The 24,890-nt window shown below is 36.5% G+C and overlaps 1 protein-coding gene across 6 annotated transcripts in view; it reads left to right on the forward strand.

Annotated features, from left to right (window-relative positions):
* The first annotated feature begins 495 nt into the window (after positions 1–495).
* Positions 496–24,890, forward strand: part of LOC130428781 (protein NLRC3-like) — a 92,854-nt gene continuing 68,459 nt past the window's right edge. For all 6 annotated transcript variants that reach the window (XM_056757018.1, XM_056757021.1, XM_056757022.1 and 3 more), the window contains exons 1-8: positions 496–572; positions 1,787–1,904; positions 2,203–2,316; positions 2,635–2,748; positions 3,262–3,375; positions 5,455–7,245; positions 8,142–8,315; positions 9,369–9,542. In XM_056757018.1, coding sequence (XP_056612996.1) covers positions 1,855–1,904; positions 2,203–2,316; positions 2,635–2,748; positions 3,262–3,375; positions 5,455–7,245; positions 8,142–8,315; positions 9,369–9,542 — 2,531 coding nt within the window. In that variant the 5' untranslated portion in view covers positions 496–572; positions 1,787–1,854. The remainder of the gene's footprint in view (positions 573–1,786; positions 1,905–2,202; positions 2,317–2,634; positions 2,749–3,261; positions 3,376–5,454; positions 7,246–8,141; positions 8,316–9,368; positions 9,543–24,890) is intronic.

Genomic DNA, 24,890 nt, shown 5'->3' on the forward strand with positions numbered 1-24,890 from the left:
ACCAGAGTACCCGGAGGAAACCCCCGAGGCACGGGGAGAACATGCAAACTCCACAGACACAAGTCGAAAGCGGGAATCGAACCCCCAACCCTGGAGGTGTGAGGCAAACATGCTAACCACTAAGCCACCGTGCCCCCCCAAGAGTTAATAGTTAAATTTCTAAAATTATTTCTTTCCATTCTGAAGAAATACTCTGTATTTTGTTCTCCTTGCTCTAGCCATCTTCTTCTAGAGTGAATAAAAGCACCCTCTGCCTTATTCTCATAAACTGAGTCTAACTGAGTTTGCAGATCAATGAATTCTGCCAGTTCAGTTTCTGACAAACCATCCTGCATTTTCCCAGAGAGAGACATTATATTAGAAAAGTATTTTACGTTTAGCTAGAAGGCTGCCAAAATTCCTAGCACACAACTATTTCTGTTGTTGTATTGGAAGGTGACGCCCTGTGACGTTTTAGCTCCGCTGCTTCTGATTGGTTCGGACACTGAGGAGACTCCGGTACACACACCTGACTGCGGCTGAAGGGAAAGTGAAAGAAAATGTTTGCGATGATCTTCCGCAGTTTTAAACAGGTAAAACTCGACGATTTACTATGTGGAGCATCAACATGTTTAAAATAAGAGTTTATAAAAGCATATAGAGGTATCTTCATGTATTTATTTGATGTAAAGACAGAAGGTTTTGAGTATTTGATGCTCGTCAGATGTGTTCAGGTGTCTCGAGACTCTTAACTTCCTCATTCATGCTATTGTATATGGACTGATTTATTCTTTAATATTTGGTTGTTACTTTTTATTAGACATGTAATATTGAGTCAATGTGAGTCATTGTGTAGTTGAGTTAGTTGTTTCTAGAACACTCAGTCAGGACTCATTGATCAGTTTTCACCTTTTTCTTGACATCTCCATGGAGGGCGCAATTACCGCGAGTGACTTCCGGTTTGATGCTACGCACTTCAGTTTTGTTACTATGTTAAAGAACATTTCTGTAAAATAAATGCTGTCATAACAATAACATAAAGCTCAGAAAACCTTACGAACGAGTGTTACCACGTGACACAATAAGAGCGTAAAGTAAATAACATTTAAAGACAGCTCGGTCTTATCTCTGACTGACGCATTCTGCACCTCTCAAAACATCACAACATATTATTTACTTCGGTATTTACTTTATTGTTGTTGCATATTTCATCACTATTAACACATGAAGCATACATCCAGGGCTAAGTGACATAATAATATTAATAATAATACTGGGATCAAGCAGCGAAATGGAAGTATGTTCCGTCCGGGCGCCGTCCGCATGACGCAATTTTCGTCATCAGACGTGCCGCGTACAACAGCGCATGCGCAAAAAAGTGCACTAGTCCATTCATTCAATTCAAGTTTATTTATATAGCGCTTCTCACAATGTGCAGTGTTCAAAAAAGCAGTTTTACAGGAGCCAACAGGAAAAACAGAAAAGTTAAAACACAGCACAGTGCATGGTGTTTATAGAACGAGCAAGGTCATTCTAATAAATAATATCTAATTAATAAATAAATAAATAAATGCAGTCTCCCAGTGAGCAAGTCAACACTGCCCTGCTATGGTGAGGAACCCAAATTCCAATTATTGATTAATGGAGAAAAAGAAGGGGGTCAGTCAGCTAGATTTTAATTAGAAATTTATGTGCAACGTCTCCTTATTTTGTGACAAATTTCTCTGATTTTTGAAGATCTTTTAATGAGATGTTTATCATAAAATATAAATACTTTAAATCAAAATAAATGTTTTGTGTGTTATAGTTCAGTTGATCAGAAGAGATCATATCCAGAGTTCAGATGTGTGTCTATGAAGAGTGACATCTAACATAATGGAGCCGACATTCAACTTTAGGTGTGAAGGGACACGGCCTGATCTCGGGTATAAAACATAAATAAAACATTATTATACATTGACGCCTTGATTTATTTTGTAAATGAGATGGAAAGTTGTTGTTTTATTAATTATTTTAGGAAATGTTATATTAATGATTATGAATACATGCTTACACAGAAAAACAATGAGTGCTGTATAATTTACTCCATGAGACAAATACGTAAACATACAGTCTATTTCATTTTTTATATTAACAGTATGAATAGATAAGATATTGTATGTGTTAACTTGTTGAATGCAGTAATTCAGTTCAGGATTAACAGTAATGTGTTGTGTGTTATAGATCAGTTGATCAGATGAGATCAGATCCAGAGTTCAGCTGTGTGTCTATGAAGAGTGATGCGTCTATGGATCAGCCATTAAACTTTAAGAGTGGAGATACAAGACCTGATCTCAGGTATAAAATGTCTATAAAAGTATATTTATATTTTGCCCTTTTTATGATGATTTATTTTGTTAAAGAGTTCAAAGATTGTTTGTAATACATTTTATCATCATTATCAATGATGTTCACAAGAAAAGACACATCAATAGCATCTATAGCATGTTATTGATTAAGCCTTACAGGATGAAATATAATCAACATGTCTGAGGAAACACTCAGTTCAACTGACAATTTTTATATCAACAATATAACTGAAACATAATGTATGCATTTATTTGGTGAATACAGTAATACGCTACAGGATTAACAGTCATGTGTTGTGTGTTATAGATCAGTTGAACAGAAGAGATCAGATCCAGAGTTCAGCTGTGTGTCTATGAAGAGTGATGCGTCTATGGGTCGGCCATTAAACTTTAAGAGTGGAGATACAAGACCTAATCCTGGGTATAAACTATAAATAAAACATGATTATACCTTAACATATTATTAGATTATTTATTTTGTAAATGAGATGTAAAGTTCTCTTACTCCTTTTTGTTAGGAAATGTTATTTTCATGATTATAAATACATGCTTACACAGAAAAACAATGAATGCTGTATAATTAACTCCATGAGACAAATACGTAAACATACAGTCTATTTCATTTTTTATATTAACGGTATAAATAGATAAGATATTGTATGTGTTAATTTTTTGAATACAGTAATTGAGTTTAGGATTAGGAAATTTTGGAAATTGTTGTTGTGATTGTTTGTAGTATATTTTATCCTCATTATCAATGATGTTCACAAGAAAAGACACATCGCTAGCATGTTATTGATTAACATGTCTGTGGAAAAACTCAGTTCAACTGACAATTTTTATATGAACAATATAATTATACATAATGTATGCGTTTATTTGTTGAATACAGAAATTCAGTTCAGGATTAACAGTAATGTGTTGTGTGTTATAGATCAGTTAATCAGATGAGATCATATCCAGAGTTCAGCTGTGTGTCTATGGAGAGTGATGCGTCTATGGAGCTGTCAACCAACTTTAAGAGTGGAGATACAAGACCTGATGTCAGGTATAAACTATCAATAAAACATGATTATAACTTAACATATTATTAGATGATTTATTTTGTAAATGGGATTGTTCCTAATATTGGGTATAAAATATCTCTTAAGAAGATTATTTGACATATGTATGATATGTATTTATGTTCTAGTGTTTTGTATTTATCTTTTGTTCGCCGGCGGTCGGCCGTGAGGGGCCGCCGGCTGTTATTATTTATATTAAACGTTTAAATGTTTGCCGGTTCCCGCCTCCTTCCTTCCATTTTATGTAGATATTCTACATTGCCTCACGGCCGACCGCCGGCGAACAAAACATTAATACAAAACACTAGAACATAAATACATATACAAAAACTTCGGGCCCAGACCTCTATTTTCGACGGTCCGGTCCCTCGTTCCTTTTATATGCTCCCGATCTCCTACGTGATTCGAGCCCGGTGTGCGCACAGCTGGCGCTAATTCACAATTACTCAACGGACTCGAACCACGGTCTCGCTTCGCCTACTCTAGTACGATTATTTTCTTACATTTTAAAGAATTGACATCAGACAGTACACGCTCGTGTTACTGAGTCAGTTGTTGATGGAAGAGGAAAGTCTTCAGATATTTCTTGAAAAGCTTTGAATTGGATTTATGCTGCAAGCGGTGTGATGTGCTCCCTCTTCAGTTTGCTGTCACATTCTGAACCATCTGTAGAAGTTTGATGGTGCATGATGGTGAGCTGATCAGGAGAGCATTACAGTATTACAGTCTTGATAGAACTAGTAGAGGAGGAATCTGAAGGATCAGGTCGTGGCAATGTGGTCGGTGAAATTTAACTGATCAGGTGCTAATAAGGTTCTTGGTTGTCTTGGAAGGAGTAATGGTAGATGAGCTGAACTGTACAGAGAGGTTGTGCTGAGTCATAGGGTTGGCTGTGATAACAAGTAGTTCTGTCTTGAAGAGGTTTCCCTTAATGATCAAACATGTTCACACAGAAAGAACATATAACTCACTGAGAGACACGTGTGTGAAATAAACACTGTTCACTTTGAACCATATGTGTGCAAGCACTCTTCAGAACACCTAAAACTGTGACTGTGTGCAGAAAACGGGGATGTCTGGTCACTAAATAAAAATATTGTGATTCATAGTCAGGGCTTCAGACTAACTTTTTTACTAGGAGCACTAAAGACCCTGAATGAAATTTTCAGGAGCGCACCTTAAATCTGTCAGTAATGTATTTATTCTAATTTTCCCAAAACTAACTGTATTACTGATAATGAAAAATAAGTTGATGACAGCAGATTTGGTTCTACTTATTTAAAAAGAGGCAATGTCTACAGAGCAGCTTCATAATTGATTGGTGCTAAATAGACAGACTGTAATCTGAATTGATTTGAACCTACAGAGATTGAGCTTCTCCTGTATGTCATTTAAAGTTACACATTAAAGCAAAATGGAAGACTTCGTGTTATGTTCTTACGAGGATTTTATTGTGTATTAAGGCCACTTTTCCTCATGTTCACAACACGTGACGTCAAATAAACCTTAACAAAACATTCGCCTGTCGTTCGTTCTTGCTTTAAACAGATTTGAAATGATTCAGGCATTTCTCTTAAGTAATCCACAGATAAATGATGTTTACAACAGCATTAAGTGGTATGATAAAAATAAATGATTATAACATTTCGAGAATAAAATTGAGCGAAACTGTGACCAATACACAAAACTGTGAGCAATACATGATCTTATTGTTTCTCACGATACAAACACAAACAATTGTTCCACTTGAAAAGACATTTTGAACCCACTGTGCTTTAGATTGGACTAATATAATGGGTTCATGTTATTTTTGGAGCGTCAACAACATCAACTACATAAGATGTTAAAATTATGACAGTTGTAAATGGTTCATCTGTATTTATCTAAAGTAATACACATCTAAGGTGGCCTGAGGAAGAGTAATCCATGAGAGAATGAGTGAACAATTCCTCTAAACACATTATAAATGTTTTGCAGCTTATGGAACTAAAACATAGAAGAAGTCTTGCTCTGGGCATTAAGTTTTCTAACTTGAGTAATAATCTGTTATCTTCATTAAACAGCTATGACTCTAAACCTCCTGAAGTCTTGAGAACATTTAAATCAAACCTGAGGAAGAAGTTTAAGTGTTTGTGTGAAGGAACATCAGATGAGAGAAACCCAACACTGCTGAATGAGATCTACACAGAGCTCTACATCACAGAGAGTGAAAGTGGAGAGATCAGTAATGAACATGAGGTGAGACAGATTGAGACACAATCCAGGAGAACAGCAACAGAGGACACACCAATCAAATGCAATGACATCTTTAAAGCTTTACCTGCACAAGACAAACCCATCAGAAGTGTGCTGACAAAGGGAGTCGCTGGCATTGGAAAAACAGTCTCTGTGCAGAAGTTCATTCTGGACTGGGCTGAAGGGAAAGAGAATCAGGACGTCCACCTCATATTTCCACTTCCTTTCAGAGAGATCAATCTGATGAAGAACCAAACACTCAGTCTCTTACATCTTCTTCATCTTTTCTTCCCAGAGACAAAAGAAATGGAAATCTCCAGCGGTGAATATAAAGTGTTGTTCGTCTTTGATGGTTTGGATGAGTGTCGTGTGTCTCTGGATTTTCACAGCAGTGTGAGGTTGTGTGATGTCAGTGAATCAGCCTCAGTGGACGTGATGCTGACAAACCTCATGAAGGGGAATCTGCTTCCCTCTGCTCTCATCTGGATCACCTCCAGACCAGCAGCAGCTGATCTCATCCCCTCTGAGTGTGTTGATCGAGTCACAGAGGTACGAGGCTTCACTGACAAACAGAAGGAGGAATACTTCAGCAAGAGAATCAGTGATGAGAGTGTGAACAACAGAATCATCTCACACCTGAAGTCATCCAGGAGCCTCTACATCATGTGTCACATCCCAGTGTTCTGCTGGATTTCAGCCACTGTTCTAGAGAGAATGTTGAGTGAAGCAGAGAGTGAAGGAGAGATCCCCAAGACTCTCACTCAAATGTACACACACTTCCTGATCATTCAGACAAACATCAAACATCAGAAGGACTATGAGAAGAAAGTGAAGAATGATGAAGACATGATCTTCAAACTGGCCAAACTGTCTTTTGAGCAGCTTGTGAAAGGGAACCTGATCTTCTATGATGAGGACCTGAGAGAGTGTGGCATTGATGTAGCAGAAGCATCAGTGTACTCAGGATTGTGCACTCAGATCTTCAGAGAGGAGTTTGGCTTGTATCAGGGGAAAGTTTACTGCTTTGTTCATCTGAGCATTCAGGAACATCTCGCAGCTCTTTATGCTCACATCTCCATCACAAACAACAAGAGACATGTGTTTAATAAAGCTAGAAAATCACCTCAAGTAGAGACGTCAATATCTGAGCTGCATCAGAGAGCTGTAGACGAGTCTCTACGGAGTAAAAATGGACATCTGGATCTTTTTCTTCGTTTTCTTCTGGGTTTGTCTCTGGAGTCTAATCAGAATCTTCTAGGAGGTTTGATGACACAGACAGTAAGAAGCTCTCACAGCAATGAGAAAACAGTCGAGTATATCAAGAAGAAGATCAGCAGCACTCGCTCTCCTGAGAAATCCATCAATCTGTTTCACTGTCTGAATGAACTGGGTGATGGTTCACTAGTGGAGGAAATCCAACATCATGTGAAATCTGGAACATTAAATCAAACCAAACTGTCTTCATCTCAGTGGTCAGCTGTAGCTTTTGTGTTGTTGACATCAGAACACGAGCTGAATGAGTTTAGACTGAATGATTTTGTAAGTGGAGGAAACAAAGCTGAACAACTGAAAGTTCTTAGAAATCTGCTGCCTGTGATCCGTGAATCCAGATCAGTTCAGTAAGTGTGAACAGTCTCTTCACTCTTTAAACATTATTCATGAAGTCTCATAAACTTGCAGCTGGTGCACAATCTTGTGAGGGAACAACAAACCATTTGACATGTGATGTAAACGCATCATCACTGTTTAACTAAAAAAAGGTTTAACTATCAAAGCATGACGGTGTTTATTAACACTAATAAGGAGTCAGTCCAAATGGAACACACATTGCAGTATACTTTATCATTTATTATAGTGAACTGAAGTATAATTTCTAGATGCTACAGTGTTTTTTAACCATACCATAGTAAATATTAATGTATAATACAGTTAGTTTATTAATTCACTATTGTAGTGTATAGAGTGCTCAGGAAACTCTGGACTTGATAATAATGACATTAGAGAGAGATAGTAACACTGTTCAGTGTTTTGGTTGGCCATGCATCTCTTCTGTAACAAAATACGAGAGTAACTTTTCAGATAAATTTAGTGCAGTATTGTAAAGAAAAATAACATGGATTTCTGACACAGTGCACAGCATCCAATGCAGAACGCATCACAGATTTTGTTGCATTGCTCATGTTCAGTGTAAACACTTTATACTTTAGGCAAGTAAAGCTCATCCTTTATCATTCTTGCGGTAAATTTGTAATGCGAACACAACTTCCAGACAAAAATAGTGTAAATAATTCTTGTTTATTTCAAAATTATTTACCAATTAATATTATGTTAAACTCACGTTTAACAGTCTACTTCTCTGGATAATTTGCTGGGGCGACGCCACTGCTCACTAATGTGAAGTACTGCAGATGTCAAACAGAGTTTAGTGTTCAGTGGACTCTATGTTAATTCACTAGATGAAGAACATCATGTTACTGAATTTAAGTGTAAATGAGTTTTCTTCATTTCTCTACAGGTTGAGGCTGTGTGATATCACAGATGAAGGTTGTGTTGCTCTGACTTCAGCTCTGAGATCAAACCCCTCACACCTGAGACATCTGGATCTGTATTATAATAATGTTGGAGATTCAGGAGTGAAGCTGATCTCTACTGTACTGGAGAATCCTCACTGTAAACTGGAGACACTGAAGTAAGATCATCTCTCTGATAGTCACACATGTACTGATTCTTAGTTCATCATCTTCTATATTCATGTTCATGGGTTGGTTGGGGAGTATTTGAGATTCAGGAATGTCATAAAAACACAAACACAAAACCTTACATTATAAGTGTATTGTGATTGTCAAAGATTTGATAACTACAATCAACATCATTTTATTACTTTTAATTTTAGGTGAACTGTCTCTTTAAATGTTGAGCTCAGATCAGACATGGACTTTTCAAACAATGGTTAAGAGATCTTGTCAAAAAGAATAAATCACTGAAATCAGGTGAAATGATGTATTTAAGTATATATAAGAATATATTTATATTTTAATATATTAAACACAACCAATAAACAAACTTTAAAAGCCACACAGTTTACTGGGACTTTGTAAAATGCTTAATGTGAAAAGCACTTAATGTACACAAACAACCAGCAGAAAAAAACTCAATTTCTGTCAAATCTTACTTGTAATAAACACAAGCTGCTGTCAACAGAAGGAGTTGTTATTCCACAGATAAAGTGAATAATGTCACGTTAAGTGTTTTCTCCTCCATAGAAGTCCATTATAAGGAAACAGTTTAATGTGGGACATTCACACACGCTTAACATGAAACTTTACTTGTTGTGTTTATATTCTGAGCTCATCAGATCATCTGCACATGAAAAACTTTATTTACAGAAGCGCTCGGCTCTGTCAACACTAACTCTCGTCTTCTTTCATTTGATTGGTCACCTCACTTATTTTGACATTGAGGAGCGCTGTTAGACCACTGAGACGTTATCAAATGTTTGAGCATTAAATACACTTCAGCTTTTACACAATTATTACACACATTTGATGACACACTATAGAAACAATGGTGCGTACGGTCCTGTGTAAGAAAACAGATGTGTGGTGTGAGAGCGTGAGAACAGCATTTTAATGATGAGGTGAAGATTTAACATGATGATGAATGTTATTCAGTGTAATATGTGTTTCATTCATGACATTCTGCTGAAGTGAGAGACTGAAGTGTGTGTTATTGTTCTCTACAGGTTGAGGAGGTGTAAGATCACAGATGAAGGTTGTGTTGCTCTGACTTCAGCTCTGAGATCAAACCCCTCACACCTGAGACATCTGGATCTGTCTCATAATAATGTAGGAGATTCAGGAGTGAAGCTGATCTGTGATGTACTGGAGAATCCTCACTGTAAACTGAAGACACTGAAGTAAGATCATCTTTCTGATAGTCACACATGTACTGATTCTTACAGAAGCAGAAAACATAAACAGGTTTTTAAAACAAAGCAGAATTTATGGGACATAATAGTTATGATCAGACACAAGCTCCTCCTCAGTGTATTAACAGGTTTTCTCCTCTATTCATTATTAAAAACATTGTATCAGGTAATAATAATACTTTTATTTTGTATAGCACAATTAAAAGTTGTTTCTCACTGCGCTTCACAGTAGAGATCGACTATTTTATGGAAGTAAAATAGTGACAAATGTGTTTGAAGCAAAGAGACGTGCTGAATACACTACCTGAAAAAAAATGCATTGTATTAACAGTTCTAGCATTTTAAGGTTCTGCAATTCAATATGGTTGTACATTTAAGATGTGAATATTTCAAATTGAAACATTTCACACTCGGTTTCACTGTCTAAAAACTAAATAATCAAAATTCACCTTTTAAATTTCATTAAAAAAATTAAACTTGTTTCTAAATACAACCTTTAATATTCGACAGATAATTTTCAGTCCATATTATTTAGATTTAAAAATACGCTTCCATAAATTCAGGGGTTCAAATTTGGCTTGAAATTCAAAGTTTCACATCGGGGAATCCGAGGAAAAGCAATAGAGCGCCGATTCTACAAATGCATGATCTCTTCCTGCTGCCTGACCGCTTAGATTAGATTAGATTCAACTTTATTGTCATTACACATATACAAGTACAGTGTAACGAAATGGAGTTTAGGTCTAACCAGAAGTGCAAATAGCAAGTGCAGGATATACAGTTTGAATAAATACTGAATACAATATTAGGAAAATAGTATAAAAATGGGCATGTACTATGAAAATACTTTACAGACGGAATGTTCAACATTATATACAATATATACAGAAGGCTATATACTGTGAACATTAATGTACAGGTGGCTATGAACAGATAACAATTTAGACTATACAATAGTGCAAGTGACTTAAGTGTGCATTAATTACAGACATTAGCTATTAAAGTTGCAGTGCAATAGATAAGTTAATGCGGTTAATAAAGGTACGGTGCAGTATAAATGAAGTTATTAAAGTTACAGTGCAGTAGATTCGTTAATGCGGTTATGAGAGTAGTCCATTAGTGCAAATGAGCATTCAGTATAATATTCCTTGTGTGCAAGTGAGCAGAATAGAGTGCAAATGATGCTTCACCAGCAGGTGGTGTAAGTCGGTTCTGACGTAGATCAAATCAAGAAATGCAGATACTCTTTATATGTTTGCCACGGAGTCCACTCATCTGCTCGATTAAGTGAATTTAGTTGTTCTCATAGATAGCTTCTTAATTATACATCATCAACATTTTCAGAAATGTAACTGACGCTGCTAGTAGTTTGCACAGACACACTTAAGGCTCTGGCTAGAGGGAATTAGGTTATGTTTTACTTCAACACATCATGTTCACATAAATATTATGCATCATCATTATTTACATGACATTTATTGTGTTTAACTGTTTAAAGCGGTCAAATACTGAGATCTCAACCAGCATCTTATTGGTAACTGATCAGATTTTAACACGTAAGCAACTCTCTCAGTATGTGCTTCTGTTTATGTGACATAGCAGCAATCTCTAAAGACTTTCTTTTAATTTTCCTCACATGATCTTTTTTTAATTTGCGTCTCTCAGAAAATGCTGGATGTTGTGGAATTGTGGAAACGTTCGTCGTTTTTATTTTGTTCATACAAAATAGAAAAAAAAGTCTTTTAGCCAAGCGAACTTCTTGAGCAGGCCAAATAAAATTGACCAGATACAAATAGACAGCACTTTCTTTAGAGCCAGACTAGACCCGAAATGTCTTGCAGCCTGCAGCCAAGCAAGATACCTCACGGCGTTATGGATCTAACAGCTGTAAGTTGGTGTTTCCCAAAATGTGCGACAAACTGCTTGAGTTGCTGTATGTTAATAAAATGCAAAATGTCAATTACGGTTTTAATCTAATTCTGTATTGCAAATTTTGGTGTAACAAATATTTGTTGTTTACATAACAATTAAACTGATTTAATTTGTGTCTTTCAAGTCGATTTGTTAAAAGCAAATTCATTTTAAATGACCAGAGATGCAATGCCATATCGGACACGATCTTTTGTCAAGAGCCGAAGCCGCTCGGACCCATAAGGATCTCTAACATACCTGTACACCTCATCGCAAAGTGTCTAAAATGTATGTGTACAGTTCAGTTAAATGATCAAGTTTACCCTCTTTGAAATTATGATGACTGAATGAGATACGTAGGTAGGTGTCTTTATTATTGCAGTATTTCAGTTTGTTTTTTTATTCATTCGTTCATTTAGCCTAATAGACTATACTTGGCTATATTTTTCGTTCTGACCTCAGAGATTTCAGATGAAAAGCAGGCATAATTATTTCAATTGATATGTCTCTTCTAAGTGGTTATTAGTTTGTTTAAGTTTAAGCATTTATATCCTACATTTTCAAAATATTTTACAATTACGTTTTAAGAAAATACTTTTATTTAATAGGTTATTTATATTGTAGATTATTTTACGTTGTGATAAAATAGTTCATGGCTTGTTCATATGTGTTTGCACTACTTTTTAATTTCCTATTGTTTCATTTGAATCGTTGAGTTTATTGTGATCGTGTTATGAACCTAAAGTAATGGTTTAAAATCTTGTTGTATTGTTTTCTGGCACATTTAATCATATACCATCGCATGTGTCATTCAAATAGCTTCATGAAATTAACTTATTTTATTTTAAAAACTCAATACACTGTATGGTTTAGTAAAGGACTGTTATATATATATCCATTTTTTCTCATCCCTGAAACACAAACCATTATTTGATGACTTAAGATGGTGCTTATCAATAGCATGATTTTATGTTTGTGGCAAGCTACAGAGATTTGCGTACATTTGATACGCAGGTGTAATTTACCCATACCATCTTAACCAATATTGTTTTGCTCCTGTATGACTTATCGCTTTATTGCTCCCTGAACTCTTTTTAAGTTAATTTGCTAAAATTTTAAAATGCTAAATGCTGCTAAATAACTTAATGTTAATGTATCATACACACGTACAAAGTAGTGAATACTTATAAATAGCAATCCAAATACAAACATAAACTCGTACTCTAGACAGACAGTACAAGGAGATCGGGTAGAATATTAAAATAATTAAATTAATATTATAAATGTATGACTAGTCCAATGATTCCAGGCCACCTAGAAGTGTCCCCGTGCTCCATGTCCTTTATAGGGCTAATAGTGGTGAGCAAAATTGCCAGTACAAACGTCAAGATTTTTTTTCTTGATGATGCATAAGAAGCTATCTATGAGAACAACTAAATTCACTTAATCGAGCAGATGAGTGGATTCCGTGGCAAACATATAAAGAGTATCTGCATTTCTTGATTTGATCTACGTCAGAACCGACTTACACCACCTGCTGGTGAAGCGGTCAGGCAGCAGGAAGAGATCATGCATTTGTAGAATCGGCGCTCTATTGCTTTTCCTGGGATTCCCGGATGTGAAACTTTGAATTTCAAGCAGAATTTGAACCCCTGAATTTATGGAAGCGAATTTTTAAATCTAAATAATATGGACTGAAAATTATCTGTTGAATATTAAAGGTTGTATTTAGAAACAAGTTTAATTTTTTTAATGAAATTTAAAAGGTGAATTTTGATCATTTAGTTTTTAGACAGTGAAACCTATGGAGGACCAGGAGAGTCATGTGTAAAGTAATAAAGCATTTCATTGTTTAATAACTAATTCTTCAATAAAAATAGGCATTAATCCATTTATTTCTAATTTCATTTTTTAATGGGCAATAAAAAGCGTGATTGTAAAAATAATTATTAAATTAAATATTAATCCATCAATAAATACTTCAATTTAAAATGGGACTTTTGAAAATCAACATAAAACACGAAATAAATACACCATTTTAAAGCGCATTAATGAATTCCTTTATAAATAGTGGAATTTCAAAATCTATTTCAAAATGCGATTTAAAAAGAAGAATAAATAATTGGATTTACAAATTAAACTAGAAATAAAAGTTTTAATCCGTCATTTAAAAGACTATTTCTTTTAGCATTTGCATTTCCATTTCCCCTCTGCATTTCCTTATCCGATTTGCTATTCGATTTGCCAAATCATTTATCTTTTCCATTTAGCCTCTCTATTTACCATTTCCGTGACACTCTGGGGCCTTGCATGCTCAAACAAGGTAAAACAATGCAAATTAGCCGCGGTGAGACAGATGTAACAAGCTCTCTGATTGGCTAGTTCATTTTACGTCATGTTCAGAGGTGTGTCAGATGAGCAATGGAGAAGAGATGATAGTCTGTTGTTCACTACACGTGTAACCAGCGCGTTATCAGCGCCTGCTTATTCTCTAACACAAATCATAGAAAATGAAACTTATTGTTAGAACAGGTTAAAACATTCATACTGCACGTGGAAGCAGCAGTGCTGCGCTCATTTTGGCGCCGAGTCTATTTATGATGCGATGCTTACATGGAGTCAACGTGACATAAGTTACGGTGCTTATGGCCCAAATGCTTATAGATTCACGCGAAATGTAACAGTTTTACCATTAAAGCATGTAACTGATGTCAGCTGTGTTTAAATCCGCCAATATCTACTCTTTATGAAACCGCAAACACACACCATATGCATATAGTAGATGCAGTGCCGGTGTTACAAATTTTCTGTTACCCGTGATATTTTGTGACCGCAGTTGGCGCTGTTGTCACTGTCGACAATTCTCTACGCACAGAGCGTAAATTCAGGCGAGGATGCCCTTTTGCTCGTGCGCAGCTTTTTAATCTTGGGCAATAATGCGCTTTGTTCTCGTGCACGTTACTGTGAGCGGGCTTTTCGGAAAGTCTGTTAAGAGTGATGACGTGACGTGAGTGGCTGAAGACGCAGATTGAACTGTACAAATCAGGATCATTTAATTCCTCTACTGATTGCGTTTGGCATTATTGTGATTGCCATGGTAGTTGTTTTATAGCCAACATGTAGGTGTGATATATATATATATATATATACATATATAAAAAGTGAATACACACACACATATATATATATATATATATATGTGTGTGAGTGCGTATTACCCTTTACCCAAATAATAGAACAGCAATCACGACAATCTAAACGTTGTCCATTTAAGAAACATGGACATAAATGAGCTTTGTGTTATACATAAATACATAAATACATGCATTATAGGCTATAAAATGTACATAAGAACATAATATTATAAAATGATATGTTTATAATGTACAGAGTAACCTTGTAGTACAGCAGCTCACCATATTTCACTATGCACGGTAACAGGCTAAAAAAATCCGTTACCTTCCCCTGTTTTACACAGAATAGCCTTATTGTTCTTCATATTCACTCTTTTGAAATCGAATGCCTTCTGTGTCTTATCCTGAAGAGAATTTAGCTGTGATGATAACAGTGACTGTGGTACAGCAGGTACCATATCTCACGATGCACAGTAAAGGCCTAAAAAAATCTGTTACCTTCCCCTGTTTTATAATATACGGGTTAACTTTCTGAAATGAGTGACAAAAAATATTGACCTTTTTTATTATATTCTATTTTTTAGCTTTCCCTTTATCCCATTTCTGTATGGAAAGTTTTTTACACGTTCTTTTTTGGTTCCCCAAAAATAACCAAATGGGAACCAATATTAGGGGAACGTTCTGTGTTTGCTTTCGTTAACTTCATTGTAATTGATAATAATTTATTGTTAAAGATGTTGTCGATTTAGTGTATGACAGTATGTTTTATATACATTTGAAAACAGTTTAATTTATTTTTTCTATTTTTTTATGAGCATTAAAAAACTATCTGGACCTCTCTGACCTCATTGCTAGCTATGATTATGATTAGCCAAAATTTTGCGCCACTAAAGTCACACCGTTTTTGGCTGAGACATGTGATTAAATCATCACAAAATGAATACTTTATACCTTCAAATGTTACATTACTAAAAATACAATACTGTAATAATTTAGTTAAAAAACATTTTTGAATTTGTGTTTAAGTTATTTTAAATCTGTTATAAATGCTGTCAACGTCCTTCCATGAACTGTTGCCATGCATGCATAATAAATATGTACAACATGGGTGAAAAATTTCAAATAATAGCGATCGATGCTTTTGCTGATTTATAACAAATTAAACACAAATACCATGCTTAACAGTTACTGTAGTAAGACTATATTTATAGTGGGGATAATGAATATTTGAAAAGCCTATAGCCATGCCCACTAGTGTACTTTTCTCTCAGGTGTTTATTAACATTACCTACCAATGATACGAAAGTAGTTAGCTCTTCTTTTCAAAATTTAACACTGCTGTTTATCAGCATCTTTGGGATATTCCCCTTTTAAAAGACTGTTCTTCAGTCCCAGCTGCATATTACCATCCATTTTGCACAGATATAATATCAGGGATCCGATCACGTTAATCTGCTTTCCAGTTGGTGCAAACTAGCTAACGGAGTCCCCACATGATTGGCATGTGCGATATGGGGAGATGGGAAGAATATTAAAAAATAATTATTTAGTATTTAATAAAAATAAAGCTTAAAAATTTGAATATCATGAAAAAGGTCAATATGTTTTGTCACTCATTTCAGAAAGTTATGGGGATAATGAATATTTGAAAAGCCTATAGCCATGCCCACTAGTGTACTTTTCTCTCAGGTGTTTATTAACATTACCTACCAATGATACGAAAGTAGATAGCTCTTCTATTGTAAAACAGGGGAAGGTAACAGATTTTTTTAGGCCTTTACTGTGCATCGTGAGATATGGTGACCTGCTGTTCCACAGTCACTATTCTCATCACAGCTAAATGTTCTTCAGGATAAGACATAGAAGGCATTACATGTCAAAAGAGTGAATATGAAGAACAATAAGGATATTCTGTGTAAAACAGGGGAAGGTAACGGATTATTTTAGGCCGTTAGTAAGCATCGTGATATATGGTACCTGCTGTACCACAGTCACTGTTATCATCACAGCTAAATTCTCTTCAGGATAAGACACAGAAGGCATTACATGTCAAAAGAGTGAATATGAAGAACAATAAGGCTATTCTGTGTAAAACAGAGGAAGGTAACGGATTATTTTAGGCCTTTACTGTGCATCGTGATATATGGTGACCTGCTGTTCCACAGTCACTGTTCTCATCACAGCTAAATTCTCTTCAGGATAAGACACAGAAGGCATTACATGTCAAAAGAGTGAATATGAAGAACAATAAGGATATTCTGTGTAAAACAGGGGAAGCTAAAATATTTTTTTAGCCTGTTACCGTGCATAGTGAAATATGGTGAGCTGCTGTACTACAAGGTTACTCTGTACATTATAAACATATCATTTTATAATATTATGTTCTTATGTACATTTTATAGCCTATAATGCATGTATTTATGTATTTATGTATAACACAAAGCTCATTTATGTCCATGTTTCTTAAATGGACAACGTTTAGATTGTCGTGATTGCTGTTCTATTATTTGGGTAAAGGGTAATACGCACTCACACACATATATATATATATATATATATATATATGTGTGTGTGTATTAACTTTTTATATATGTATATATATATATATATATATCACACCTACATGTTGGCTATAAAACAACTACCATGGCAATCACAATAATGCCAAACGCAATCAGTAGAGGAATTAAATGATCCTGCTTTGTACAGTTCAATCTGCGTCTTCAGCCACTCACGTCACGTCATCACTCTTAACAGACTTTCCGAAAAGCCCGCTCACAGTAACGTGCACGAGAACAAAGCGCATTATTGCCCAAGATTAAAAAGCTGCGCACGAGCAAAAGGGCATCCTCGCCCGAATTTACGCTCTTTGCGTAGAGAATTGTCGACAGTGACAACAGCGCCTACTGCGGTCACAAAATATCACGGGTAACAGAAAATTTGTAACACCGGCACTGCATCTACTATATGCATATGGTGTGTGTTTGCGGTTTCATAAAGAGTAGATATTGGCGGATTTAAACACAGCTGACATCAGTTACATGCTTTAATGGTAAAACTGTTACATTTCGCGTGAATCTATAAGCATTTGGGCCATAAGCACCGTAACTTATGTCACGTTGACTCCATGTAAGCATCGCATCATAAATAGACTCGGCGCCAAAATGAGCGCAGCACTGCTGCTTCCACGTGCAGTATGAATGTTTTAACCTGTTCTAACAATAAGTTTCATTTTCTATGATTTGTGTTAGAGAATAAGCAGGCGCTGATAACGCGCTGGTTACACGTGTAGTGAACAACAGACTATCCTCTCTTCTCCATTGCTCATCTGACACACCTCTGAACATGACGTAAAATGAACTAGCCAATCAGAGAGCTTGTTACATCTGTCTCACCGCGGCTAATTTGCATTGTTTTACCTTGTTTGAGCATGCAAGGCCCCAGAGTGTCACGGAAATGGTAAATAGAGAAGCTAAAAGGAAAAGCTAAATGATTTGGCAAATCGAATAGCAAATCGGATAAGGAAATGCAGAGGGGAAATGGAAATGCAAATGCTAAAAGAAATAGTCTTTTAAATGACGGATTAAAACTTTTATTTCTAGTTTAATTTGTAAATCCAATTATTTATTCTTCTTTTTAAATCGCATTTTTAAATAGATTTTGAAATTCCACTATTTATAAAGGAATTCATTAATGCGCTTTAAAATGGTGTATTTATTTTGTGTTTTATGTTGATTTTTAAAAGTCCCATTTTAAATTGAAGTATTTATTGATGGATTAATATTTAATTTAATAATTATTTTTACAATCACGCTTTTTATTGCCCATTAAAAAATGAAATTAGAAATAAATGAATTAATGCCTATTTTTATTGAAGAATTAGTTATTAAACAATGAAATGCTTTATTACTTTACACATGACTCTCCTGGTCCTCCATAGAAACCGAGTGTGAAATGTTTCAATTTGAAATATTCACAGCTTAAATGTACAACCATATTGAATTGCAGAACCTTAAAATGTTAGAACTGTTAATACAATGCATTTTTTTTCAGTTAGTGTATTCAGCACGTCTCTTTGCTTCAAACACATTTGTCACTATTTTACTTCCATAGTTTTTCTATATCAGATGTTTAGATGTCAGGGTCAGCTGATGGACGATATGTGCTGATGATATTTTGAAGTTTTCTCTTTATTTATGTTAAAATGTCACACTTATAATAAGTGGATGCACAACATTTCTAAACTTAACATCATCATTTATTGAACACTGACTTGAACCTTGAAATTAACTTGAATAAAGATAGTAACAGTAGTATTCAGGTACAGAAATGTAAAACTGAAGTGTAAAACAACACAATAATGTTTACAGCATAAGTTAAATACAGATGATGATCAGACAGAAACAGGTATTTTAGGCTGCTGTCTCTTTAAAGAGTAGGTAACATATGTTTATTTAGGCCCTACTTTGGTTTATGGAGTGTCAAACAACACGTTTATCTACATACAATGTGTAAAAACACTTTAATCTTGTAATTATATGCAGTTATTCGTACCTTACTTCTTCACTGACTCTCAAATGATTCGTTCGGCGATTCACCCGTCTAGGCCCCTCCTACCCGGTAACCTTGTGTCATGTGATTGGTCAGATGGTGTAGTCTGTTGTGATTGGTCAAAGGCGTTCATCATTTGTCGCATATGGAACGCCTACCATCATTACAGGATTACGGTTAACATGTGTTTGGATCTCTTTATATATATGTGTAGATAGAGATGGTGGCGATTTTACCAAACCAGCTTAAGCCCGAGTCTGACGAGGAAGAAGACGCTAATCCTCCACAAACTCCACCACGACTGGAGCAGGATGTTTGTCAGTGGCAAATGACAACTCTTGTCATAAAAACTCTCAGTGTGACAACATGCATGTTGTGTTTTGCTTATCAATGAAGTAAATTATTATTTTTCTTAGAAAAAGTTAGTAATACTATTATTTCGTCTAATTGTGCGTTGTCATGGTACATAGAGCATTTCAAAAAGTCGACGTTATGAAAAATTATTGTAGTTTCACCCAAATATATCTATATAGGTGCACGTGCGGCAAATGCGTCAAACTGCAAAGCGAGGATGAAAATATTTGCTGCCAGGAAGTGCAACAGGTTGTTTACACATTATTATGAATCAATTTATGTTATGAAAAATATTTTCTATCGTTTGTTGCCATAACAACAAAATTATTTCATAAAACATTCTATTAAGTTCCTAAACGTTTAAAGTATTTAGAGAATTAATTCATCCTTCTGCAGATCCCAGTAAGAAAAAGGACATTTACATTTCTCTTGTAACAGCATTATACATGGACTAGTTGACATTTTGGTGTTTTTTTCTTCTGCTGCTTTCCTCCCTTATGATGAGCACTTTCAAAATTGCTTCTATAGTATTGAATGGAGTTCACGGAGGTCAAGGCCAAATGCAGGCTCTTAAGAACAAAAAATGTACACTAGCTGATCTGTTGGACACTAGAGCTCAAGGGGCATTGGTTAGGTTCGGTCTCTGACATTAGAAAGAGCATAGTTAGCTTTTACAAGGAGCTGTATACCAGTGAAAGTGTGGAGGACCAGTCAACGAATCAGTGCATCTCAGACCTTCCACAAGTGACCAAGGAGTCGTGTGAAGACCTGGTGCGTCCTGTAAAAGTAGATGAACTTTTGAAAGCACTACAAAGCATGAAAAGTGGAAAAGCACCAGGTTTGGATGGTCTGACGGTGGATTTTTACAAATCCCTACTGGTATTTCCTGGGAGAAGACTTGCTGGCAGTGTCAAACAACAGTTTGTCTGAAGGGCGACTGCCAATAAGTTGCAGTAGAGCAGTTTTAACTCTGCTCCCGAAGAAAGGTGATCTAAAGGATATAAAGAACAGGAGACCAGTCTCCTTGTTATTTACAGACTATAAAGTTCTTTCAAAAACTTTGGCAAACAGACTGAGAGAGGTGAAGAGACTGGTCATCCATATAGATCAGTCCTATTGTGTGCCCAACAGATCAATAGTGGACATTATATCTTTAATTCGAGATGTATTTAAAGTCTCTAGACTTTTTGGTAAAAAGATTGGTCTGGTATCGCTAGACTAGGAGAAAGCTTTTGACCGGGTGGAGCTTCAGTTTCTATGGCAAAGACTTGAGGCTTTTGGCTTTCCACCTGAGTTTATTTCTATGGTTAAAGTGCTTTACGGTGATATTGAGAGTATACTGAAAGTCAATGGTGGCTTATGTAGTCCTTTCAAAGCTAAGAGAGGTATAAGACAAGGCTGTGCCATGTCAGGCATGCTATATTCCATAGCTTTGGAACCTATGCTTATTCAAATCAGAGCAGAGCTAGATGGTTTTAAATGTCAACATTATTTTCCACCGATAAAATTGTCGGCATATGCTGACGATGTTATGGTATTAATTAGTGGGCAGAATGACATTGATAAGTTAGTGGATATTGTAAGTAGATATGGGAAAGCTTCTTCCGCAAAAGTAAATTGGGCCAAAAGTGAAGCATATTTAGTTGGACAATGGAAAAAGGAAAAGTTGTTGCTGCCAGGCAATATGACCTGGTCACAACATGGATTCAAATATCTCAGATTTTTTTTGGTGATGAAGTGACCAATCAGAAAAATTGGGAGAATGTTTGTGAAAATGTTAAAGGAAGACTGGAAAGGTGGAAATGGTTATTGCCTAAAATGTCATATAGGGGAAGGCTTTGATTATTAATAGTGTGGTAGCCTCCTCGCTGTGGCACAGGTTATCGGTTTTAGAGCCTCCCTGTGGGGTTCTTGAGAAAAAACAAATGAAAATGATAATTTTTTTCTTGGACAATTTACACTGGCTACCTAGGGCAGTGTTGTATCTCCTGAAGGAAGACGGTGGACAAAGCATCGTGGATCTAAAAAGTAGTAAAGCAGCCTTTAGGCTACAATTTCTTCAGAAATTTTTATATAAGCCAATGGTATCATGGAATGGTCTAGCTGCTTGCCTTCTTAGTAAGGTTGGTGGTTGGGGATTTGGGAAAAATCTCTTTTGGTCAGACTGTTATAATTTAGATTTGAAGTGTAGCTCTGCTTTTTATGAAAGTATGAGAGGAGCATGGTGTCTGGTGCAGGCCAGGAGGTTGTTACCTTACAAGTCTCTACTCTGGTTTTTGAAAGAACCTCTGATTAATGGTGCACGTTTGAATTTTTGTGGCAAGACAACAATTTGGCTAAAAGAGCTCTAGTAGATTCCAACATATAAAATCAAAAAATCTTAACTCTCTCTCTCTTAACTCTCTCTCTCTTAACTCTCTCTCTCTTAACTCTCTCTCTCTTAACTCTCTCCCTCTAAACTCTCTTTCTCTTAACTCTCTCTCTCTTAACTCTCTCCCTCTAAACTCTCTTTCTCTTAACTCTCTCTCTCTCTCTCTCTCTCTCTCTCTCTCTCTCTTAACTCTCTCTCCCTTAACTCTCTCTCTCTCTTAACTCTCTCTCTCTCTTAACTCTCTCTCTCTTAACTCTCTCTCTCTCTCTCTCTCTCTCTCTCTCTCTCTTAACTCTCTCTCTCTCTCTTACCTCTCTCTCTTAACTCTCTCTCTTAACTCTCTCTCTTAACTCTCTCTCTCTCTCTCTCTCTCTCTCTTAACTCTCTCTCTCTCTTAACTCTCTCTCTCTCTTACCTCTCTCTATTAACTCTCTCTCTCTCTTAACTCAAGATTCAAAATTCAAAGGAGCTTTATTAGCATGATAAAAGAAAATTTACATTGCCAAAGCACAAGATTACATATAAACATGCACAAATACAGATTAAGATAAAAATAAGATAGAATAAAATTAAAAGTCTATAAGTGTTTTAAAGAGTTTTAATTAAAGTTATCAATGAGGGTGATAGTGTCAGATTGTGTGTGTTGTCCTGTCAGTGTTGTATTGTGTTGTGCTGGTTGTTCTTTGATCGTGGCAGGACTTGACATATCTTGCAGCAGGTTTGAGCTTCTTGACTTTTCTCCCAGTATGTATGAGATCTTGTCCTTTTGTTGAAACTGGTCAAAGTCTTTGTGTAAGTTTGTAAACTGGGGGAAGAATGTTTCTCTGATGTGTGTGTAGTTGGGACAGGAGAGGAGAAAGTGCAGCTCTGTTTCCACTTGATTGTGTGTGCAGTGTGGACACAGTCGCTCTTCTCTCGGTGTCCATGTGTGTCTGTGTCTGCCCGTCTCTACAGTGAGCTGGTGATCACTGAGTCTGTACATGCTCAACACTTTTCTTAGTTTAGGGTCTGATTGAGTGTTAGCATTCCACTTTACTTTGCTGAGCTGTTGCTTCTGTCCAGTGTTGGAGATATTTCTCTTTTTGTCTTTTGATCATTTGGTTTAGTCTGGCTGGGGTTTGGGGTTGTAGAGTTAGTTGTGAGATCAGTTGGATGAAGGGGTTTCTCTCTGGGCTCAGCTCTTGATGACTTAAGGCTTTGTGATGGAGTGTGTCTGTGTCGCTGTTCTTAAGGTGTGTGAAGAATTTTAAAGCTCTTTTTTGTATTTTAATGATTAGAGGATACAGTCCTAATTCTGCTCTGCAGGCGTTGTTTGGAGTTTTTCTCTGTACCCGTAGAATGTTTTTACACATTTCTGTTTGCAGAATCTCTATTGGGTGTTTGTCCCATCTGGTGAACTCTTGGTTGGCCAGAGGACCCCAAACCTCACTTCCATACAGCGCGATTGGTTTTGTTATTGATAGTATTATTTTCAGCCAGATTACGGTTGGGATGTCAATTTTGATATTCTTTCTGATTGCGTAAAAGGCTCTTCGTGCCTTGTCTCTCAGGTCATTCATAGCCTTGTTTAAGTTTCCGGTGTTACTAATGTTTATACCAAGATATGTGTAGTTCTTGGTGTGTTCTAGGGGCACGTTGTTTAGTTTGAAATGGTTATGTTGGTTTTGGATACTGGGCTTTTTTTTGGAATATCATGACTCGAGTCTTCTTAAGGTTAACCGATAGGGCCCATGTTTGGCAGAAAGTGTGCAGGGTGTCCAGGTTAGGGATGAGTATCGTTAAGGTTTTAACGGTACTACTACTTTTATCGATACCACTTAACGATCCGGTACTTTAACCGTACTCTTATCGGTACTTTTTTTGTGGTTTTTTTATGAAAGACAAAACTAAAGCTGGAGTTTTTTTCACTATTTAAAACATTCTTATTCTTTACATTCGTTGTGTGTTTATGCATTTAGTACTTATGATAAATAGGGACATAATATGTATAAACACAAAAACACACACACATGCTCACACTCATACACCGCATGAAACACAGGCACACAACATGCAGTTGTTTAAAGGAACACAGTTGGGGCATGCAGCCAGGCAGGCTGCAAAAGGACTAACAGCTTTTAACCATTCTTCTGGAGACAAATCAACATATTTGCCTTTTCTGGCAGAAGTCGGGCCCTCTCTTGGCTTATTGTGTTACCTGCAGTTGAAAATACCCTCTCACTAGGGGTGGAGGAGGCTTGAGCACAGAGGTAACTTGTTGCAATGGTTGTGAGTAGGGGCAGATCAGCTCTCTTCTCCCACCACCACATCACTGGATCTTCAGCCATGGGAATGGGAGGCAGGCTTTTGTAGCGTTCAACCTCTAAGTCAACATGTTCAATGAGGGTGAGGGACAACAAGGTGTAATTTTGGATCCTCAACTCCCTGTCCTCCTCTGAGAATAGCTCCTCTAAGGCACTCCTTTTTATGTGCAATGGAGAAATGCTCTCCTCCATTTTCTCACCTTCGGATTCGGATTCCTCCTTTTCCTGGTGCTCTGTGTCTGTCATCTCATCTGACAGCCCTGTTGTTGGTCTCACATTGCCCTCAATAGCTTTCCTCCTCAGCCTGTCCCAAGTTCCATCACTTACTGACCTCCCTTTAAATCTGGGGTCCATTGCTGTGGCCTCATGCAGGAAGGCTTGGATATCATTATCCTGATAGCGCTGGGAGAGGTGCTCCCACACCTTCTCTTTGATGGATCCCACAAACATTGTATCTTCATCCTTCATAGTAAAATGCTCTTCCAATTTTTGAGGGATGGGTACAATCTGTCCACAGGTGGCATTTTTCTCACATGACACACATAGTGTCGATGTATAGAGGACTCTCATGAGCTGGACAAACTCCTCAGCCTTATGGAAGTCCTCATCCTTCAGATGGTCCAGGTTGTCCTTGGTGAATCCTTTTCGAAGTCGTGGGTCCAAGGCTGCTGCTTGTATTGCTGGATACTGCTCCATGAATCTCTCTATCATT

Source organism: Triplophysa dalaica, chromosome 9, assembly GCF_015846415.1.
Source record: "Triplophysa dalaica isolate WHDGS20190420 chromosome 9, ASM1584641v1, whole genome shotgun sequence".
NCBI lineage: Eukaryota > Metazoa > Chordata > Actinopteri > Cypriniformes > Nemacheilidae > Triplophysa > Triplophysa dalaica.